Source organism: Micropterus salmoides, unplaced genomic scaffold (assembly GCF_014851395.1).
Source record: "Micropterus salmoides isolate LMB-PRFRI ecotype aquatic unplaced genomic scaffold, ASM1485139v1 Ms_hic_scaffold_21, whole genome shotgun sequence".
In the NCBI taxonomy this organism is placed as follows: domain Eukaryota; kingdom Metazoa; phylum Chordata; class Actinopteri; order Centrarchiformes; family Centrarchidae; genus Micropterus; species Micropterus salmoides.
The window spans coordinates 25968289-25989940 of NW_024041262.1; the positions used below are offsets into that span (position 1 = coordinate 25968289).

Genomic DNA, 21652 nt, shown 5'->3' on the forward strand with positions numbered 1-21652 from the left:
CCTGCCTCCACACCGTTTTCTGCTTCTCACTAACCCTGTTTTCATCAAAGTGTTGAAAAAAAAACCTGCATAAATGCGCTAATGCGAATGTAAAAAGAAGTTTGGCCTCTGCAGAAAAAAATTATGGCTGTTTCCAATCACAGCTTAATTTGCTTAAGTAAGTAAATAGTTTAAATACAAACTACAAAAACTAAAATACGACCACACTTCAGTCCCGTGAGGACTACGCCGAAAAATCGCTGCAGCGCTGCCGCTGCCTTCCGCCATGTTTGCATTGACCCGAAACAAACGCATGCAGCGCCTGTATGGGGGAGACTGCTGCTACGTTTCTTTGATGCTGGACCGTGTTTATAGAAATCAAAACACAGATTTAATTATAATTTAAATTTGAATTTAAGCGTGGTTTCTCATTAAACCAGGAACCGTTTCATCCATATTCTGATCCCCGGTTCAAGCTTCGGAAATGAAAAGCTTAAAGAAGCTGGTGAAAGGTGTCTTGTTCTAAAAACGAGCGTGACGAAAGCGTTGAGGAAAAGAAGCGTGCGGCAGCTTGACAGTAATATGAAGTGTGATCTGACATCAGACCCTTGAAGCGCTGAGATGTGAGTGGTGTCAACAGCTCTGACGGGTCTTTGCCTCTCGGCCAGTGTCACAGGCGACAGATTAAAAGTAGGATTTCCCCCCTCTTTCTTTTTTTTTTTGTTCTGCGTGTCTCCCTGAAAGAGTGGCAGAACATCAAAGTCTGAAGCATCTTTTTATCTCGTGATTCAACCAGCAACAGCTCTCTGTGTGGCCTGCTGGATTACACGAAGTTCTACACAGATTTCATGTTCAAAGACCCAAAAGCAACTCTATTTACAGTCCGGGCTGAGACACAAACAGGCCCCTGAAGTGACACCATTTACATCCTGCTGCTCAGGATTCAACAGTGAAGGTGCTCGCTTATAGCCAATCAGATCGATAGTGTGAAGCTGTGACAAAAGAGACTGTGTTTCTACACATGTTGAAGACAAATCTTAATCAAGAAGTTTGATTTTATGGTTAGTTTTTCTTGCGACGTCAGCTAAATAACAAGCGTTTGATCATCAAGGCCTTTGTTTTTCATATTTCCGCTCCAGGACAGTCCGGAAACATCACAGAGAGCACTGAGGGCGATTCTGTGGCTTTCAAGTCGCTTCCTAACGAGACCAAACCAAACATTTCACACAGGAGCGAAGCAGACAAAAAAAACAAGATGAAACCGTACACTGTGATTGGTTTTATTTTCTTGCATCCTGCTGAGCGCTGGAGTTTCTGAGCTCGAGCAGTGGCGAGTCAAGATAAACTTCATCTTCTTGGTGAGGAGCAGGGAGGACGGTTGGATTTGTGTTTCTTCCTGAAGACTGCAATCTTTGTTCCTGCCTTTATCTGTCGGCTCTTGTTGGTACAGTCACCTCAGCTTCAGTTAGACCAAAGGTTTAATTCAACTCATTTTGTCAGATTTCAGAGGAAACAAAAAATGACATCATGTCCAAGAAGCAACAGAAACAAAAGGATTTAACTACCTGCTCACCGCCGTGCAAATATCTCGCATGGATGTAATTAAAAAATACAATTAGAGCAGCGTTGACACAAACTTGGCATAATGGCCGTGTTATCGGTGTGTTCTGGAAAAAGCCAGCTCTAAATAAAGTTTAGTTTTCTTCCATTACAGCAACATGTCTTCCTTCGTTTGTCATTTCTACACAATTCTTGAAACCAGTTGAAAGTTTTCAAGAGGAGATTTTATAACATTTTTTAGCCTTGCCACAGAGTCTGGCGGGTCGGCCATTTGACATCATGGTCTTTTAGTGCAGTACGGTCTCCGGCAGCGCAGTGACACCGGAGCCTTTGGACAGCAGTATTGTGTTCGTGCAATCTGGATGTACCACCCATAGCCTTTATAAAAGAAGTGATCGTAGCCGTCGTTCTGAAGCCTCAAGTTTCGCCATCTTGTTTTTTGGAACCAGCCATGACCATATTTGGGCGAGAGGGTGGAGCAAGCTAGCTTGGTTAGCAAGGTGCATCACGTTAACTGCGATATTAGCTGAGATGCTAATTTTAGCTAGCGACAAACAGGCTTAAAACAATGAGCAGCCGACTCCTAATAAGCATTTTCAGCGGCGCTGGTTAAATGTACACAGAGCAGCGGATACGAGTCGCCTCTATTCTGATTGACAGGTCACCATGCTAACGACTTGTCGATCAGCTTGTAGCCCCGCCCTAAAGCCTCCCCTCCTGGTCTCTGTTCCTCTAAATGGGACCATAATTTACTAAATGAACATCATGCTGTGTTGAAGAAGACTTGAAACTACGACTGAGACCATAACTGAACTTCCAGTGACCAGTATGAGGGAGTGTGAGAGCGATAACACCAAATTTAACACACCTGCTCCCCATTCACACCTGAGACCTTGTAACACTAACGAGTAACATGACACCCGGGAGGGAAAATGGCTAATTGGGCCCAATCTGGACACATTCACTTAAGGGTGGACTCACTTTTGTTGACAGCTGTGTAGACATTAATGGCTGTGTGATTTGTTATTTTGAGGGGACAGCAAATTTACACTGTTATACAAGCTGTACGCTCACTACTTTACACTGTTCTACAAGCTGTACGCTCACTACTTTACACTGTTATACAAGCTGTACGCTCATTACTTTACGCTGTTCTACAAGCTGCACGCTCACTACTTTACACTGTTATACAAGCTGTACGCTCACTACTTTACACTGTTATACAAGCTGTACGCTCATTACTTTACACTGTTCTACAAGCTGCACGCTCACTACTTTACACTGTTATACAAGCTGTACGCTCACTACTTTACACTGTTATACAAGCTGTACGCTCACTACTTTACGCTGTTCTACAAGCTGTACGCTCACTACTTTACACTGTTATACAAGCTGTACGCTCACTACTTTACGCTGTTCTACAAGCTGTACGCTCACTACTTTACACTGTTATACCAGCTGTACGCTCACTACTTTACGCTGTTATACAAGCTGCACGCTCACTACTTTACACTGTTATACAAGCTGCACACTCACTACTTTACACTGTTATACAAGCTGTACGCTCACTACTTTACGCTGTTCTACAAGCTGTACGCTCACTACTTTACACTGTTATACCAGCTGTACGCTCACTACTTTACGCTGTTATACAAGCTGCACGCTCACTACTTTACGCTGTTCTACAAGCTGTACGCTCACTACTTTACGCTGTTATACAAGCTGTACGCTCACTACTTTACGCTGTTCTACAAGCTGCACGCTCACTACTTTACGCTGTTATACAAGCTGCACGCTCACTACTTTACGCTGTTATACCAGCTGTACGCTCACTACTTTACGCTGTTCTACAAGCTGTACGCTCACTACTTTACGCTGTTCTACAAGCTGTACGCTCACTACTTTACGCTGTTCTACAAGCTGTACGTTCACTACTTTACACTGTTATACAGGCTGTACGCTCACTACTTTACGCTGTTCTACAAGCTGTACGTTCACTACTTTACACTGTTATACAGGCTGCACGCTCACTACTTTACGCTGTTATACAAGCTGCACGCTCACTACTTTACACTGTTATACAAGCTGCACGCTCACTACTTTACGCTGTTATACAAGCTGTACGCTCACTACTTTACGCTGTTCTACAAGCTGCACGCTCACTACTTTACGCTGTTATACAAGCTGCACGCTCACTACTTTACGCTGTTCTACAAGCTGCACGTTCACTACTTTACGCTGTTCTACAAGCTGTACGCTCACTACTTTACGCTGTTCTACAAGCTGTACGCTCACTACTTTACACTGTTATACAAGCTGTACGCTCACTACTTTACGCTGTTCTACAAGCTGTACGCTCACTACTTTACGCTGTTATACAAGCTGCACGTTCACTACTTTACGCTGTTCTACAAGCTGCACGCTCACTACTTTACACTGTTCTACAAGCTGCACGCTCACTACTTTACACTGTTATACAAGCTGCACGCTCACTACTTTACGCTGTTATACAAGCTGTACGCTCACTACTTTACGCTGTTCTACAAGCTGCACGTTCACTACTTTACGCTGTTATACAAGCTGCACGCTCACTACTTTACGCTGTTCTACAAGCTGCACGCTCACTACTTTACGCTGTTATACAAGCTGCACGCTCACTACTTTACGCTGTTATACAAGCTGCACGCTCACTACTTTACGCTGTTCTACAAGCTGCACGCTCACTACTTTACGCTGTTCTACAAGCTGCACGCTCACTACTTTACACTGTTATACAAGCTGCACGTTCACTACTTTACGCTGTTATACAAGCTGCACGCTCACTACTTTACGCTGTTCTACAAGCTGCACGCTCACTACTTTACGCTGTTATACAAGCTGCACGCTCACTACTTTACGCTGTTCTACAAGCTGCACGCTCACTACTTTACGCTGTTATACAAGCTGCACGCTCACTACTTTACGCTGTTCTACAAGCTGCACGCTCACTACTTTACGCTGTTCTACAAGCTGCACGCTCACTACTTTACGCTGTTCTACAAGCTGTACGCTCATTACTTTACACTGTTATACAAGCTGTACGCTCACTACTTTACGCTGTTATACAAGCTGCACGTTCACTACTTTACGCTGTTATACAAGCTGTACGCTCACTACTTTACGCTGTAGCAAAGTGTAATTTCTTCAGTGTTGTCACATGAAAAGATATAATCTAATATTTACAAAGATGTGAGGGGTGGACTCTCTGTTGTGAGAGACTGTAAATCAGCTGAGAAGTAGCCTCATTTTCTCATAGACTTTATACAATCACATTTCTTTCTGCAGCCAGTTGAGTCGCCCCCTGCTGGCTGTTACAGAGAATGCAGGTTTAAATTACTTCAGTATCAGCTTCACTTTTCAGACCCTTTAGTATATTTGAACCAGTGCAGTAGCTTTCAGTTTTCGTGTCCGGCTCCACTCTGTTAAAAGACTTCCGCCAGCAGCCTTGTTTTTTAGATCCACTGTCGTCTCATGTCTTTTGATTAGGAAAAATAATGCATCTCTCTCAGGCTTGAATGCACGACTACTCACTTAACGTACTCGTACATCGTCTTGTTTTTGCCTGTTTATCTTTGTGTATGAATAAAGATTGTTATCTGTCACTTCCCATCTAAAGGTACACGACAGACGCTTCATATCCGTGACGCACCAGCTCCTCTTCTATCGCTTCTCTTCTGAGAATCCGAGCTGACACTGTCATCTGCGAGTCCCTGACGCGTTACTCCGTGAAGGGCAATTTATTCAAGAGTAAATGTTAAGTACAAGACTTCGCTATAATACACATCCAGTGATGCTGAGGTGGAGATTTGCATTTGATGTAGGCTTCTTTTAAAGCCTCCTCAGACGAGAGAGATTTATCTTCCTTTAGAGTGACTGCTGTCGACCCCGTGTGAAGCCTGTTGTTACTACAACACAACACACACACACACACACACACACTGCCAACGTCTTCATCACACAAATGGATGGTTTTATGGATTATGATGCCTGTTACACTGTAGAGAATCAGACTGAACGAGGTGTTGGAAATGGCTTCAGAAGATGCAGGATATTAATGTATGTAATACAAGCGTCAGTTAATGGGGTTTCTAGTTTCACAGCGGGTCATGGATACACACAAATTATAATAAAATGGGATGTGTAAAAAAATGTAAAATGCAAAAGTCAAATCAAGTCATTTAAAAGTAGCTTTAAGGTTTCTTCCATCTCATAAACTGTTTTTTATAAAAGAAGAATGTTTCAGACTTCAGACCAGCATTCTGTTTTTAACAGATACCTGCAGGTGAAATAACATAATTAAATTAAAGGTTTAATACAACATTGTTTGTTGAGGTCGTTTACCAGTTTCACTTCCTGCAGTGTACACAGCCGTCTGTAACATGTCAATCAAAGGCTCGTTAATTGCAGTGGTGAATTTAATATTTTTATTTATTATTTCCCTTTTGATGATCTTTCCTTTTGATCCTAAATGGTGACACAGTTTGTAAAGTCTGTTTCCATACGAGCTCTGTCAATGAATCATCGATTTTTCTTCAGGAGCTTAATAATGGTGATTGAGATATCACAGCTGATGATGGTTTACAGGTACATGTGATGAATTAGTGAATCGGGAGCTATAAAGAACCGCAGCCAGCTGACAGCCGTTCTGTTGGAGAACCTCACTGATGCAACACAGTCTGTGAAACTCTAACTCTTCTTCTAGTTTCTACGTCCCTTTCTGTCTCACTGTGGAGGTGAAATGAGCCTCGAGGTTCCACAACGACTGAGATTTATAAAACAGAACCAGGTGTGTACATTGGACGTGTAATCCTGACGTCTTTGTACCCCAGCAGGTACTTCTGCAGCCACCAGCAACGTCCAAACAAACAGTCATGTAGCATGTCCAAAACTAGCTATGAATTTTAATAAATTTATGAGAATTAATACCCAATTATGAATTTTAATATTCAGAATATATTCAGAAAATATAAAAATCTCTCGTTTCGGGGCACCACCGGAGTTGTTATTATCCTAGAGTCCCGGACCTCTAGGTAGCTTTTAATAATTATACAATTATTCACTAGTGATCAGTTAGTTAATAATCGCTCAATTATCTCAAATCAGTCAGTCAGTCTCATATCTAAAGGGTCAATTCTCGTGGCAGGGACGTGGAAATAGACAACACACACACTTCCTTGATTACAGTGAATTTATTAACTAACTAAAGTGATATAAAAGGGTGGTTAAATACAGGGAAAATAAACAATGAGAATGGAGGTTCGATTGTGGGAAGCTGTAGAATTTAGAATTTTTTTGGGATCAATATGTTTTGTGTTTATTTTGTAGAATTCTTTTTGTAGATTTTTTATATTTTATTTATCACACAATTTCAATACTTTATCTTTATTAATTATTATTTAATTAAAATTGAATTATTATGGTTTATTGACCTTTTAGCTGAGGTTGTACAGAGTTTATGGATATGCAGCATTTGAAGACACTCCAAGAAATTACATCAAAACAGGCAAAAGTACCAGAGTAGGCATTAGCGGACCTTTTGTAGTGCAGAGTTCAAAGTCAAAGAATTCAAAGAATCTCCAGCTGCTGCCGCTCCAAGTGGCTGCAGATCAAGGTTTAACCATGTTTAGTCCTCACAGTGTTACCAGCACGGAGTCCCTCAACAAACACAAGACGTGACTTTTCTTTGAGAAAGTAATATACAAATAATGTTTATTCCTAGCTAACAGCTATGCTAGCTATCAGTTAACAGCAACATGTGATCAAACTAAGCACTCAGGGGCAAATAGTATCCAAGGCAATAAGAGCAAAGGTCGTGGTAAATATTCGCGTGGACACGACTGCTAAAACCCGGGAGCACTTTCGACTGGTTAGCTTAGCTTAGCACAAAGACTGGAAACAGGGGGAAACAGCTAGCCTGGCAGCTCTGAAGCTCCCTGATTAACATGTTCATGCCCATCCTTCTCTTCTATGCCTTCCTAGTAACTGGTATGTTTTTAGTTGTGTTGATCATTTCTGATATCCACACAGGCAGGAGTAAATAATGGTCCCCTCACTGAAGGACTGCGATCAGCCACTTCACGGGACCTGATGCTTTTTCAAACTCGAGTGTTTCCTCTTTTCGCTCAGTTCATTTGAAACAGTGTTATTTGAACTCAAGTGGTCCCAAATAACAGCAGACAGGAAAAAACCATGTCTGGAGAGAGAGGAGGGAAAACAGACAGAAACATAGAAATCAATAGAACAATACACACCAGCCTTTAAAGAACTGAATCAATTTATTATCGTCTTATCATCCACACTGCACGTTTCTTTATTCCACAAGAGAACTCGAGTCAACCCTGGAGCACTATGGGTAATATCTCGTTACTCTTGTGTTGATTGCACTATTTTGTTAACTCTTACTTTTTTCCCTACGTGCTAACAGCTCTTACTAGCATCTATTGTCATGTTTAGTTAATCTCTTACTGTATCGATGCTTTGTCGATTGGATGTTGTTCCTCAAATGTAAGTCGCTTTGGGTAAAATGCCAAATGAGTAAATGTAAATGTCTAAATTCTGAATGGTGGCACAGAAACCGCTAAAAGAATTCACAATAACGATATTATCTAGCTCACCCGAATCCCTCGCTCTCTCGGTTCTTTGACGCTGCCCTAAATGAGCAGAGACATAACAATGCCGGAGATGTCCCCTGAGCGAGGCTCTAAACCCCGAACTGCTCCCGGGGCGCCGTACGATGGCAGCCCACTGATTTGTACTGAAATTAACCCTACGGGGATTAATAAAGTTAAAGAAATCTGATGATGAGCATGTGGAGGTGAAGGCGGGTGGTCTTTGCCCCTTTTGACGTTACTGTTGATGGCACTTCCTGCAGACTGGGGTGTCAACCAACACCCAAAAACTCCCACACCTGCGAACTAACTTTTTCCGGTCTCTCACTCTCGTCAGCCACGTCCTCCGTCTCCGACATGATGGACTTTGCGCGTCAGTAGTCGCCACTGTGTCGTACTAGCTTTCTAGCTACTTACGACGTCTTCGTCTTCTTCCTCTTTTTTCCGTTTAATGCCGGGTGTCAACCAGCATTAAGGTGCACAAGCGCCACCGACTATGTGGAAATGATTTAAAAGATGCTGGATTATTTAAATTAGATTAATGTTTGTGTTTCTATTAACACAATATCAATATTCACAGCAGCTTCCGTGCACATCCGGTTCCAGTGTTTTTGTTAGCGTCGGTCGGCACCCAGAGGTCTCCTGGACTACGACTTCATATTTATATAAAAACCGGACAAAACTGGACATTACTTGGAGAAAAGAAAGCAAGGAGGTTGAACCCCCTGGTGAATTCAGAAAATGTGTGTCTAATTTTATTCCAGCTGTCGTTGTACTTTACTGTGAACAGGTTAGCATAGCATAGCCCTGATGGTTCCGAACACCATTCAGAAAACAAACGTTGTTGTCCTGCTGACAGACCTGACAAAGCATGAATTCATATGTCTAACAAGACGGCATCATATTGTAGTTATTTCAGCATCTGTTTGATCGTTTATTGCAATCAAATCACAGCAAAATGTTTATTTTGGGTTCATGCAGATGTCCAGCGATAAAACCCGTGCGAGGAAAGCGTAGTGAGGATTTAATTTGGTTTGTATGTGAACACACCTTCAGAAGAAAAGGTCTCGGTCTGATCACAAGCTAATTATCGGGTGTTTGTGGTGAGAAAGTGATCCGACCTCCATGTGACGCGACTGCAAGGCGAGCTCTTCAGGTTTGAGCTAAACGAGTGAAATCAACAGTTGCTAGCAGCTAGTCAGAGGATGAATCAAGAACCAGCAACCGAGTACGTTGCCTTCTTGTTACCTGTTACCAGTTATGCACGTCAACTCACACCAACTCATTCACCCAGTGTTTATTTTGTTTGTTTAATAATTTAAAGGGACAGTGCACATAAATCAACTTAAGTCCAATATGGATATGTACCAGATAGCAGCCACACAGACTAATTTGTCTGCATGGCTGCTATCTGCAGTCCCTAGATTCATACCACAGCAAACCAGCTGCAGGTTTGTGGCACCGACCGTGACCTGCAGCGCCCCTGGTTTGAGTCCAAACAAACAAAACATGCCCCCAAAAATAAAACTGAAGTGTTGGACGTGGTGATGGCGCTAGATTCCTCCCGTGCAGAACATGTGTGTCTGAACCACATTTAATGGAAATCCATCCAAGTAATGTGGAGATTTTTTACTCAGAGCCTAAAAGAGTTGGAGCGACACTCTGAGACCTCTCGCTGATGAAACCTGACGCGTCCCGACAGAGCGTCCCCACGGCAGGCAGGGAACCATCTGCTGCATTAATGCATCGCGTCCCGTCTGTCTTAATGATATATAGCTAGTTAGCATTAGTGGATGTGAAGGCATTTACATACTAAACAGGGAACCACATGTTCAGTCAGTCCTGATCACTCGGATCTACGGCGCTCAACGCATCATTTAGTATGTCACTTCCTGTTAGAGAAACTTCCCATCGACTTTATTGGCTTGTTGTTTTTTTTTAAAGCAGTTTAATAATCCTTCTTCACAGGTTCACTGATTCTGTGAATATCGTTCCAAAAGACCAGAATGTCAGTTTTTCCATTTAACAGTGTGAATCTACGGTGAGCTGGGAAGAGAGACTTGGGTCCTCCAACCAAACCACAGTGTGCGGTGTAATATTTTAGGTTTTAGTCGTAGTTTCTGCAGCTTGTTCAGTCCAAATAATCTAAAACAAACTGACGAAGCAAACCAAACTGCACACAATGTACTTTTATTTTGGACAAAATCCTGCCAGGAGAGGAGAAAAAAGGAGCTCACATAAACTTTTATTTCAACCTGTTCTCTCTCCCAAGTCGTCACACACAGTTTGTAACGCACTGGGGAGCCCTGTAGCGTCTTTTATAAAATGCTAAATGTATGTGTGGGATATTTGCAAATTATTAAGAAGTGCACGCTGTAGAGCATTTTTTTCCGTTTGGGCTACTGTAGAAACGTGGCGGTACAACATGGTGTCATCCATGTAAGGTCTTTATACACCACTGAACACATAGTTATGTATGTTATGTTGCATTTCTGTCAATAGATTCTAATAAATATTCCACACTGGATCTTTAAGTTTTAACCACAATATTGTTTTTTTTTCCTCCAAAACCTATACACATTTTATATATGTAGATGTATTTCAGAGAAGTATTGTGCTTAAATTATTTTATAAATATATATATATAAATTAACACACGTTGTAAAGCAAAATGTCTGAAAATCCTGCATTTATTTACGTCTCCACACATTATTGTAAGTATTAAAGAACATTATTTATACCGGACATGCAGGTTTCATGATGCAGTTGTAAAATTCACTTTTCATTTTTAGGAGTAAAATATCAATATTTTGTTAATTTCATCTTTATTTTTTATTTCTTTGAAAGTCAATATTCCGCCTGCTGTTTGTTTTGATGAAATTCTGAAGCTGTTGTTGTTCTTTCTTATTAAAAATCCCCAATCCGCTGGGCTGTTAAAACATCTTGAGGCAGTCTGTCTCGTGGGTGTCGCTGATTAAATGTGGTGTCCCACCTCCTCCGTGTCCACAGGCTCCGAGTCTCAACCGTCTTTAAACCAACCTGTCATGTCTGAGCTCTGAAGAATAAAAAGCCATGAATATATTTATAAAATCCATAATCTGTTTTCTAGAGAGACAGAAATAATGTTCTACAACGTTCACACATTTTTTTTATTAAACTTTTATGACAAAATAAAAACAAAATAACTTTAAAGACAAAGGGATTCGGGTTCTTCACCATGTGGATGTGAGAAGAATTTTGTTTTAAATACTCAGAAACCCTAACACAGTTTGGTTGGTTGCCTCGTGGAACAGTGTGCAGTCTGTTTGAAATATGAGCATCTGAAGGGGACAAGAAGCCCAAAAGTACGTGTAAAAATCAGTGGCTTTCAGAACTGATGAATGAGTAAAAGACAACAGCTCCTCACTCACATCTGTTCGTCGTGTCCTCCTCCAGGTCGTTCCAGGACTTGGCGCGGCAGATCGACGTGGACTACGGCACGGTGAGGGACTCGGCGGTGTACGACTACTTCAGGAACAAAGGCACCAACCCTCTGGAGCAGGACAGCACCTACGCTGAGCTGTGGAGGACAATCAGCAAGAACAGCGGCATGGACTACTCCGTGTCCAGCCCGTCTGAGGGCATCCGCAAGGTACGAGGGCGTCTGTGTGTGTCTGGAGGTGAAGGATGAGGCCGGTGTTATTTTGTGTTTTCCTTATCGGTTCAAATATCATGAAAACGCCAAAACCAACAACACGCTGGTCCGACTTTAACTCTGTCTGGCTTTCTGACGTAAATCTTTGAAAACACTTCTGAGAGACAAAGTTTCTAAAAAAGAAACTAGCTGTTCAGGTTTAAACAGGAACCCTCAGGTTGAGCTGTATTACAACACTTGTTTTGTTCACAGCAGGCAAACATACAAACACACTCCTCTGTTTACCCATTAGTTAATTGCAACAGCAGTTCCACAATACACCAATTAGTGTGTGTGTGAAAACAGAAGTGGTGTTTCGCTGCTGTACATTACTACACTCGCAGATCTCCTAAAAAGCAGATGACAAATTAGCGCCAGAGACAAATCGGCTCTGAGCGCATCCATTATTCAGCCATTTGCATGATAACCCCCCCCCCCCCCCCCCCCCCTTGACGTTTTCTCCCAAACAGTGACGCACACACACATTTTAATCAGTTTTATTGTTTCTGTCGAGTGCTTTTCCAATACAGAGCCGATCAGCTGCCCCCCCCACTCCTCCCACATGCTGACGCTCTGCATCACAAAGTACGTCCACAAAGCTGCATCGTCACCTGAACACACCGGTAACCGAGGCTGGACTTCCTTAAGCAGGCATGTGATTGGCAAAGGGCAAAAAAGGAGCGCAGAGCGACCCCCGCGGATCAAAGCCGTCTGAAAAGGCCTTATATAAACCCTTATATAACTTGCCAAAACCTTTTAAGCTGATGCTTCAATTAGCCTAAAGCTGATGATACACGGGGCAACTTTTTGAGCAATGTTGCTGGGGACAAGTCCGACTATGTTTTGAACAGATAGCGGCGGTGCGGGGCGGGTGGCGGAGTGGTGGGGGAAGGGGATTACGGTAGTAATGTTGTAAGTTGCTCTGTGTTGTAAGTTGCTCTGTGTATCATCAGCTTAAGCCAATGTAGAAGTGTTCGCGGTTAAAAGCTTTTTGCTGGTCGCACAAAGTTTACAACGGACGACAAAGTTCTTTGCATCTTAGACTGTGACACAATAATGGCAACAACTTTACTTACAGCTGTTGAAAATACCTCTCCTCCCTGTTCTCCTGTCTTCCTTTTTGGCTAATAATAGCTGATAAGGTCCGGTGCCGCTGAGCTGCAGCGCGGTCGCGCATTTACGTCAGGGGTGGTGCGTTCAGTGGGGCAGCCTTAATGTGATTAGTGACTGTAGTAACATTACTGTTTTGGAAATAGTAATCCGTCACACTACACGCTTTACTGGGAAAATTACAGTATCACTGCCCAACACGTCACTTCACTGATGCACGAGAGCGACTGTGTTACACACTGCGCAGGTGTGGAATGGAATAAAGCAGGGTTTTCCCCAAGGAGCACATGTGCAGCGAAGAAAGTTCAAGTAACGCAGAGTTTAACAAACAAATTATTATATACATATTTATACTACATGTGTGCTCCTTCTCTTTGTGTTAAACTACGGTGTGAAACCATCAGAGGACTGTGGAAGGACAGACCCTGGTGTCTGGACGCACAAAAATCTGTCAAAGAGTTTTAAAATATTGAAACAGATGTTTTGAAAATTCTGATCACAAAAAAATAGTTTTAGAAGTAGTTTTTGAAGCAGCAGCAGCCACACAACCCACCCCTGATGTAAACCAGACTACTGAGCAGTGTTACAGTAGCTTCAGTAAAACAGAAGCAGGGGAAGGTGCTGCTCTCAGGAGGAAGCTGGAAGGACACATACTGGCACACTCTTTCTACAACATGGAGGAGAAACTAGTTTAAATGAGGATTTATATTATTATAATGACATTAGATGAAAAGTTAGATTTTGATCTAATAGTATACTGTTACTGTTTTTTATATGCATTGTCATTTTATGTCATAGTACACTATAGAGTTCACCACTAGTATAATATTTATTCCAGTTGGACAAAACCCACAAACCTCCTTATCTTCTCCCGGCTGTCTCCTGTCTCGCATGCTCCAGCTTCATTTTTCCGGTTTGCACGAATCGATTTTTAGGGACATATGCGAGCCAAATGGTGGCACCGTAGAGGCCTGTACAGTGATACACAGAAAAAGCAGAACATCTGCGGGTTTGAGATTCTGTTTTAATCCATATTTCATATTCTGTTAAGTTCTGTGTGTGTAGCATGATGGGACTAAAACCTTTTGTTTAATTAAACAACCTTGTACCGTGAAAAATGTTTCTGAATATTAAATAATTACCAGAATGTTGAATTTGAATTGTTGCTCATCTCACATACCACAGCCTGATACTTCCTGTGCACATTCGTGACGTAAGGACCTCTCGTGACTGAGCCTGCGGTAAAGCTCAGACTTTCATCTTTTCAGCAGTATTTTCAGAAAAAGGCATCAGCTAGGCTAAAAACAAGGCTTACCTGGTGTGTTGCACACGGGCCACCATCTTCACCGTCACAGGGCTGGAGCCTCAAGTTTACCTCGCTAACCTCACATCCTGCCGCCTCGCACAAGTCCCGGCTTTGATTGGCAGGACACAAAGATGAGAGACCACTGGCTGGTTTCAAGCAAGTCAAGTGTTGCCATAGAAACTAGACAATCCGGAGAGGTGTTTTTATTAATAAACACAAACTTGTCAACAACTTGTGACTGATGAGTCTTGCTTTGCCCTTCTGTGTGTCTGCAGGCTCAGAAGAGTCCCTACGCCTTTCTGTGGGACATGGCGGTGCTGGAGTACGCCGCCCTGACGGACGACGACTGCACCATCACTGTGTCGGGAAACAGCATGAGCAGCAAAGGCTACGGCATCGCCATGCAGCACGGCAGCCCCTACAGAGACCTCTTCTCACAGAAGTAAGTGACGCCGCCGCGGTAAAACATTATCAGATTTCACTGATCATTGGTGGAAAGTTACTCAGTCCGGTGCAGAACAAGTGACCAGGTTTGTGTTTAGATCTGGATCCAGTAGCACTACAACTTGTTTTTGGTATTTGGTGCAATAAGGGTTTGAGAAAAAAAAGAAGTTCGGTTGATGAGTTCTTGTATCGTAAAACCTGCCATAACTCTTGAATGCAGTGTGCGACTGAATTGGGTACTTTATGAATCCCACCTGGATGCTGCAGATTTACAGCAGCCGAGATGCATTTATTTCAAAAACAAGAAAAACTACAATCTTCCTCTGCTGAACTAAGACTCAAAACATATATTTTTCATTTAAAGTGCGACTCAATTAACATTTTACACAATTCATCATTATTACAAACTCTGGGAAAGTGATAAAAATAATAGGTTTTTTGATTAGTCGACTAATCTGACAACTAATTTACTGTTAAACTGCTAACTTTTTTTTGGTAGCTGATTAATATAACAATTAATGAATTCAAAATAAATTGCCTCATTAATAATTCAACATTTTATTCAACCATCCTGAAAGAGAGACACATTAGAATAATGATAATAGTGGCATTTTAAAAAATTAGTCTAACTTCCACGTCACTTTTGTGTTATGATATTATTAATTTTAATAAATGACTCTGTCAGATGCCGGATCAGAAAAATACTGGACCTCAAATTCAAATGGATTGCTGTGGCACAGATTCATTTAAACTCTGTTTGTCGACGCTTTCTCTGAACAATCTGTGTCTTTACTAAGTGCTTGACTCAAAACTTTAGACGGTTCTTATTTGCCACTTAATCAAAACAATTGCACAACATATAAGGAAGTTTTATTCAAAATCAGTTTGTTTTTAAAACAGGAAGAAAAGAAGATCTCAAAGAACATAATTTAAAAAATGAGCATTCAACAGATATTGATCTTCGCGCTGGCACAGAGGCATTAAAAACAGACTTCTCTTCTTCCTGTATTTTTTAGCTTTGCTGCTTCTTTCCCTGCTCGATCAAAGTGAAACATAACGGCTGGAGTGTGACGTGGCTTCCTTCAGTGTTTTATCTGTGATGGACAGAAACCGAACAGGATTTTGGATGAAAGCTTCTTTGTCGGCTGGTTTTATTGTGCAGTTAACGGTGACTTCTGATCCTCTTTGTTGACATTAAGTCTCCATCATCAGCCCGTAAATCCCCCGATGTGTGTACAGGAAAGAGTGTCTGGCGCAATTACAACAGAGCTGTTTGAAATGTACGTTAACGAGAGACTGTAGTCACGCTGACTTATGTAAAACGTGACGGGCAGTGCAGGTGTTTCAGAGGTATTTAGTTTGAGGTGAGAAACACCTCCTGCAGGCAGACTTCACCAACAGCGCTGGATGTTAAAGTCCAATAAGCTCACATGAAACGAGCTCGTAATAAGCAGCGCTGTTGTGAAGGAAATGAGATTATTCACGGTGTGATGTGTAAACAGAGGGACATGTGCTAATTACCCTTTTGATTTTGTGAGGCAGATGTTTCAGCAAAGGCTTTTTTTGGGGGGGGAATTCAGTCTCCTCTCTCTTCCCAAACGCAAATTGATCCCGGAGCGAGTTTCAAAATCGCAGAGATCATTCAGTAAATCTCCACATTATTACATCATGAATTAACGGTGTAAAGAGCTCTGAAACTCTGAGAGACTTTCTCAGCCGTCTCGTATCGATCAGTTCCCAGAAAAGCAGGAAGTTGGTGTAAAAAGAAACCTGAGGGATTTTAGCCAAAAATCTAATAACGTCATTCTTTGTGTTACAGTTTTTTGTGTTGATCTCTCAAATTTCTTTTCATCTTAAGCGTTTTATTGATCATTCAGGTTCTTAAAGCTGCACTTTACAGGAAGTGAAACACAAAGACATTAGGTGGTAAAGATGGCTGCCATCTAAGACATCGACATCACTTAAATTCATCCAGATCCAGGAGAAGAAGTTTAAAAGTCTCTCTTATCTCTCTCCTCCCGATGTCCATAATTCCTGTTGGTCATCTCAGAAACCCCTGAACTCATTTGTAGTCCTTCTATAGAAGCCCATTTCTGCCAATTTTTTAAAAAAGACAATCCTGTTAAGTCATTATGACAAACTTTGAGTATCTCAAATTAATTAAAAAACTTTATAAAAATGAGAAATTATTAAAATGAATTAGTATCTAAAAATGAGGTAGTATCTCAACAGAAAAAGTGTCAATATAATGAGAAACTTTATTGAATAAATGAGAAGTTCTTAAAATAATGAGACAGTATTTTTAAATGAGTTAGTATCTCTGTACGCAGGATAAGCGGTTGAGGATGGATGGATGGAGTTAGTATCTTAAAATGAGTTAGTATTTTTAAATAATGAGTTAATCTCACAATAATGAAACCTTCTCAAAAGAATGACTTGTATATCTTGAAATGAGTTAATATCTTAAAATAATGACTTAATATCTAAAAAAAGACTTAACTCAAATAAGTTAGTATTTTAAAATAATGACTTAATATCTAAAAAAATTACTTAACTCAAATGAGTTAGTATCTTAAAATAATGACTTACTTATTTAGAAATAATGATACAGTATCACAAACTATTAAAATAATGAGTTAAAAAATTAGTTAATCTCACAATAATGAAACTTTCTCAAAAGAATTACTTGTGTATCTTGAAATGAGTTAATATCTTAAAATAATGACTTAATAACTTTTAAAAATGGCTTAACTCAAATGAGTTAGTATCTTAAAATAATGACTTAATATCTAAAAAAATGACTTAACTCAAATGAGTTAGTATCTTAAAATAATGACTTAACTCAAATGAGTTAGTATCTTAAAATGATGACTTAATATCTAAAAAAAAATGACTTAACTCAAATGAGTTAGTATCTTAAAATAATGACTTAATATCTAAAAAAATGACTTAACTCAAATGAGTTAGTATCTTAAAATAATGACTTAATATCTAAAAAAAACGACTTAACTCAAATGAGTTAGTATCTTAAAATAATGACTTAATATCTAAAAAAAACGACTTAACTCAAATGAGTTAGTATCTTAAAATAATGACTTAATATCTAAAAAAATGACTTAACTCAAATGAGTTAGTATCTTAAAATAATGACTTAATATCTAAAAAAATGACTTAACTCAAATGAGTTAGTATCTTAAAATAATGACTTAATAACTTTTAAAAAATGACTTATTTTAAATGAGTTATTATATTATAACAATGACTTCCTTGCACTGTGATTTGTGTGGAATGAAAAGCAGCAGGCCTCACCGTCCTGAGGAGCCACTGTGAAAGCTTCTGAACTAACTCTATGAAGTTGTGAGAGAGGCAGCTCACAGCTGGAGCCCTGAGGAAGCGTTTGATGTTTGCCCGCACACGATCCCTCAAACCCCTCAACCCAGAAACCACCGTGTAACTTTCTGTGTCACGTCTGTGAGGAAGAAGAACACAAATAGTGACTGTGAGTTTTGAGCCCAGCAGCATTAATAGAGATGTTAACACAAAGCATTAGCGGCTGCACCGCTGTGCTGCTGATATTATTACCGGAGCAGACTGCAGATTGGCCGTGCTGAGGGGAAATGGGCTCTCTTGGATGAGTTTTCGTGCCCCGTGGCTGCGTGGGAGGCACGCCCGAGGCCTGACAGCAACCCTACACCGCAAATGTCATTTACACTCCTCCGGCTGCGTTTATCTGACTACCCCCTCCTGTCCCGTCGACTTCCATCTTCATCCTTCCGCTCTCTCGCTCTCCAGCTCTGTGTGATCCCCTCTCGTCCTCCCAGGCCATGCTCAGACAGCGAGCAAATCCTGTTTCTCAGATCGGCTCTTTAAAGCTTTGAGACGGTCCGCTTTGTAACCGACGAGTGTCCGGATCAGATCAGCTGAGGGGAGGACGAGGCAGCAGAGCCACGACTCGGAGCAGTCTGAAAGTGTTCGGCAGCTCGGTTGTGAATCCGAAACAATGACAACCAGGTGGATACGGTGGCTTTACATTGTTAATCTGATGTGGATGTGAACAAATTAAAGCTCAAAGTCTGACATGTTGTTTCCTTTGCAGAGACTTATTTTGAAAAGTATCTTCATGGTTGCTTCTCCTTTCAGTGATATCAAATCCACGAGAAGGTCAAGCAAGTTCACAAGTTTTAGATGGATCAAACCTCTTACTCTCTCATGTCTGTTTGAATCTGATCTGAAAAGGTCGGCTGCCATGCGAATTTTGTGCCATCCAGACAAACTTGTCTCGACTTGAATGATTCTCTGGTTGTGCAGTCTTCTCTAACTTTTTCCCTGCTCTGGCGAGCTGATGCAGCTCACCTTGTGTGTCTTCCTTGGTGGCAGATTGCAGCAATGGTCGGCTTCACTGCTGCCTGTGGGACTGTTTCTCAATCATGGCCTCCCCTTTCCTCCTCCTCCCTCTGCACCTCATTCTTCCTCTTTAATTAAGCAGTGCTGTGTTTATTTAGGGATTAATTTGTGGCTCTGAATAGAGACAAAACCGCTGGTTATTAATGGAGTTTTTGCACTGGCCCGGCCCAGTTGAGCAGGCGTCCTGCGGCCCGAGGCATCCTCGCAGCACAGCGCTCAGGGACGACCAGGAATAATGTGCTCGAGTGTTAAATTGAGGGCAGAGCTATTGTTGAGCACGAAAACCATTATCTCCACGTTTCCAACCATCATTTTAATACCTAGTCCCATAACTGCTGTATTACCTCTATCCCTGGCTTTCCATTTGATAATCCTGCCATTAACAACCTTTACAGACTTTGTTGCTTCTGCTGCTCATTTGTGCTGTAAAACTATTTTGTCCTCGGGGTGTTTCGGTAGGGGGTGGGGTGGTAGATGGAAACTGCAGTGCACTGACCTTCAGCATGTTCACGCTGAGTTGAGCATATTAAATATAGCAAATTGGGCTCTGATTTTACCGCAGCTAAAAGCAGACTGTACTTCAGTGGTCGTGGCAGAGCTTGCTTAATTAACTCCATAACTCAACAAAACGAGAACAGCAGGCCTGCTGGATGAAACTTAGTGTCTGTTACAAACCAGTACAGCCATGTATAGGAAGTATCAAGAAGTTTCAGGTCAAAGGAGGCGAGCTGCTGCTCTGTGTTAATGTTCACCAGAAGATCAACACAAGGAGTCTCCTCAACGGTCTTTCCTGCTGCCACTTGTTTGTAGTTTGGCTCCAGACCTCTGAATTGCTACCAACATCTACAATTATTTCATAGGTCTGGTGGTGTGCTTGTTGAGCCTTAATGTAGGTGGGATTAAGAATAACGTTGTAATCTTTGTGGAGGGAAAATGGCCATAAAGATGGTGTAGATGAGATGGGTACAGGTTGTTGTGAGTGGACTTATTGAATTAAATAACTTAATTCAACTAATTTCTTGGATTTATATCAGGGATGCTGGAAGTGCTGAGCTGTCAGTCTATATAATGACACCGTACTAAACAGTGCCTGATATTCAGGTCTAAAATCATTCAAGGTACCGCTCAGTAGCGAGAGACATATCTATCCTGCGACGTGTTTCTATGAGCAGCTAACTAAGACACAATACAACCTGTGCAGTTATGTCAATTTTTCTGTTTCCTACCAATCCAGTTAGCTAGCTAGCCTTGTGGGAAGATGGAGTCCACATTCTTCATACTGCTTACAAAGCTCTGATTGGTCAATCATTTGTCTAACTGAACAAATCAGAGATGGGAGTTGTGATTCTAAAAGTCTGAAAACATCCCACAATGCACTGTAAAAAATTGTTTACACTTGATGGTTACTGAGTCAGGGGCTAACCAATCATGTACTGCACAGATGGTAAGACGCAGCAGACCGACTGAAGGAATGACCTGAATGTTTTGTTTTTTGTGTCTAACACACTGTAGTGAAGTAAAGAACATTTGGCATCAGTGGGGTTAATACCTAGGGAAAGAAATATAGTAAATGCTCCATATTTGTATAGCGCCTTCTAGTCTTTTCGACCACTCAAAGAGCTTTTACACTACATCTGCATTCACACACATTCATACACTGGTGGAACAGCCACCAGGGGCAATTAATTTTTCTGTATCTTGCCAATGGACGATTCGACATGCAGCCTGGAGGAGCCGGGGATTGAACCGCCGACCTTCCGATTAAAGGGCAACCCGCTCTACCACAGTGCAAATCAAAAACAAGTTAGAGAGGAACGCCCCTGCTCTGATGGCATGTGGAAGCTTGTTGCACCATTGTGGTGTCACAGCTTTGTGTGGAGGGATGGCAGAGCCAGGCGGTGTTTGTTGGAGGAGCGCAGTGGCCCAGAAGGAACGTAGGTTTGTATTATGGAGTTTAGGTAGATGGTGCAGACCCAGTAGTAGCTCTGTGTGCAGCATCAGGGACTTGAATGTAACCTTACGCATGGCCTATACCAGTTGTTCGGTGGCATACTGAATAAGGTATGTTGTTTCGAGCAAAGCAGCAACATGGTCTGAGAAGGACAGCTGGTCATCAATCATGACACCCAAGTTTCTCACCACTTTTTAGTTTGATGTTATGGTGGATAGGCTGCTTGGCTGGAATGAGCAATAGTTCAGTCTTACAGTGATTAGTTGAAGTTGGAAAGCCTTTATTCATTTGGATATGTCCAAGAGGCAATCCATGATCTGTGCTGAGATGGAGTGGTCTTTTGGCGGGAAGGATAGGTAGAGTTGTGTATCGTCTGCATATCAGTGGTAGGAGAAAGCATGCGAGCGAATGATCGGCCAAAGTCAGGTGTCTGCTGAGTTTAATTTTTCAAAGTGAATGCCCCCAAGGATAATGGACACCGTGCTCTGGGACTGATGACAATCACAGAGACCTTTACTGGACTCCAAGAAGGGATGCTATTCGAACAAGGCATGTCTGTGTTTGCACATGGATGAGTT

At 41.6% G+C, this 21652-nt stretch overlaps 1 protein-coding gene across 4 annotated transcripts in view; it reads left to right on the forward strand.

The window, feature by feature from the left end:
* Positions 1-21652, forward strand: part of LOC119915620 (glutamate receptor ionotropic, delta-1-like) — a 580442-nt gene that overhangs the window by 541490 nt on the left and 17300 nt on the right. For all 4 annotated transcript variants that reach the window (XM_038735231.1, XM_038735232.1, XM_038735233.1 and 1 more), the window contains 2 exons: positions 11622-11817; positions 14551-14717. In XM_038735231.1, the coding sequence (XP_038591159.1) occupies positions 11622-11817; positions 14551-14717 (363 nt within the window). The remainder of the gene's footprint in view (positions 1-11621; positions 11818-14550; positions 14718-21652) is intronic.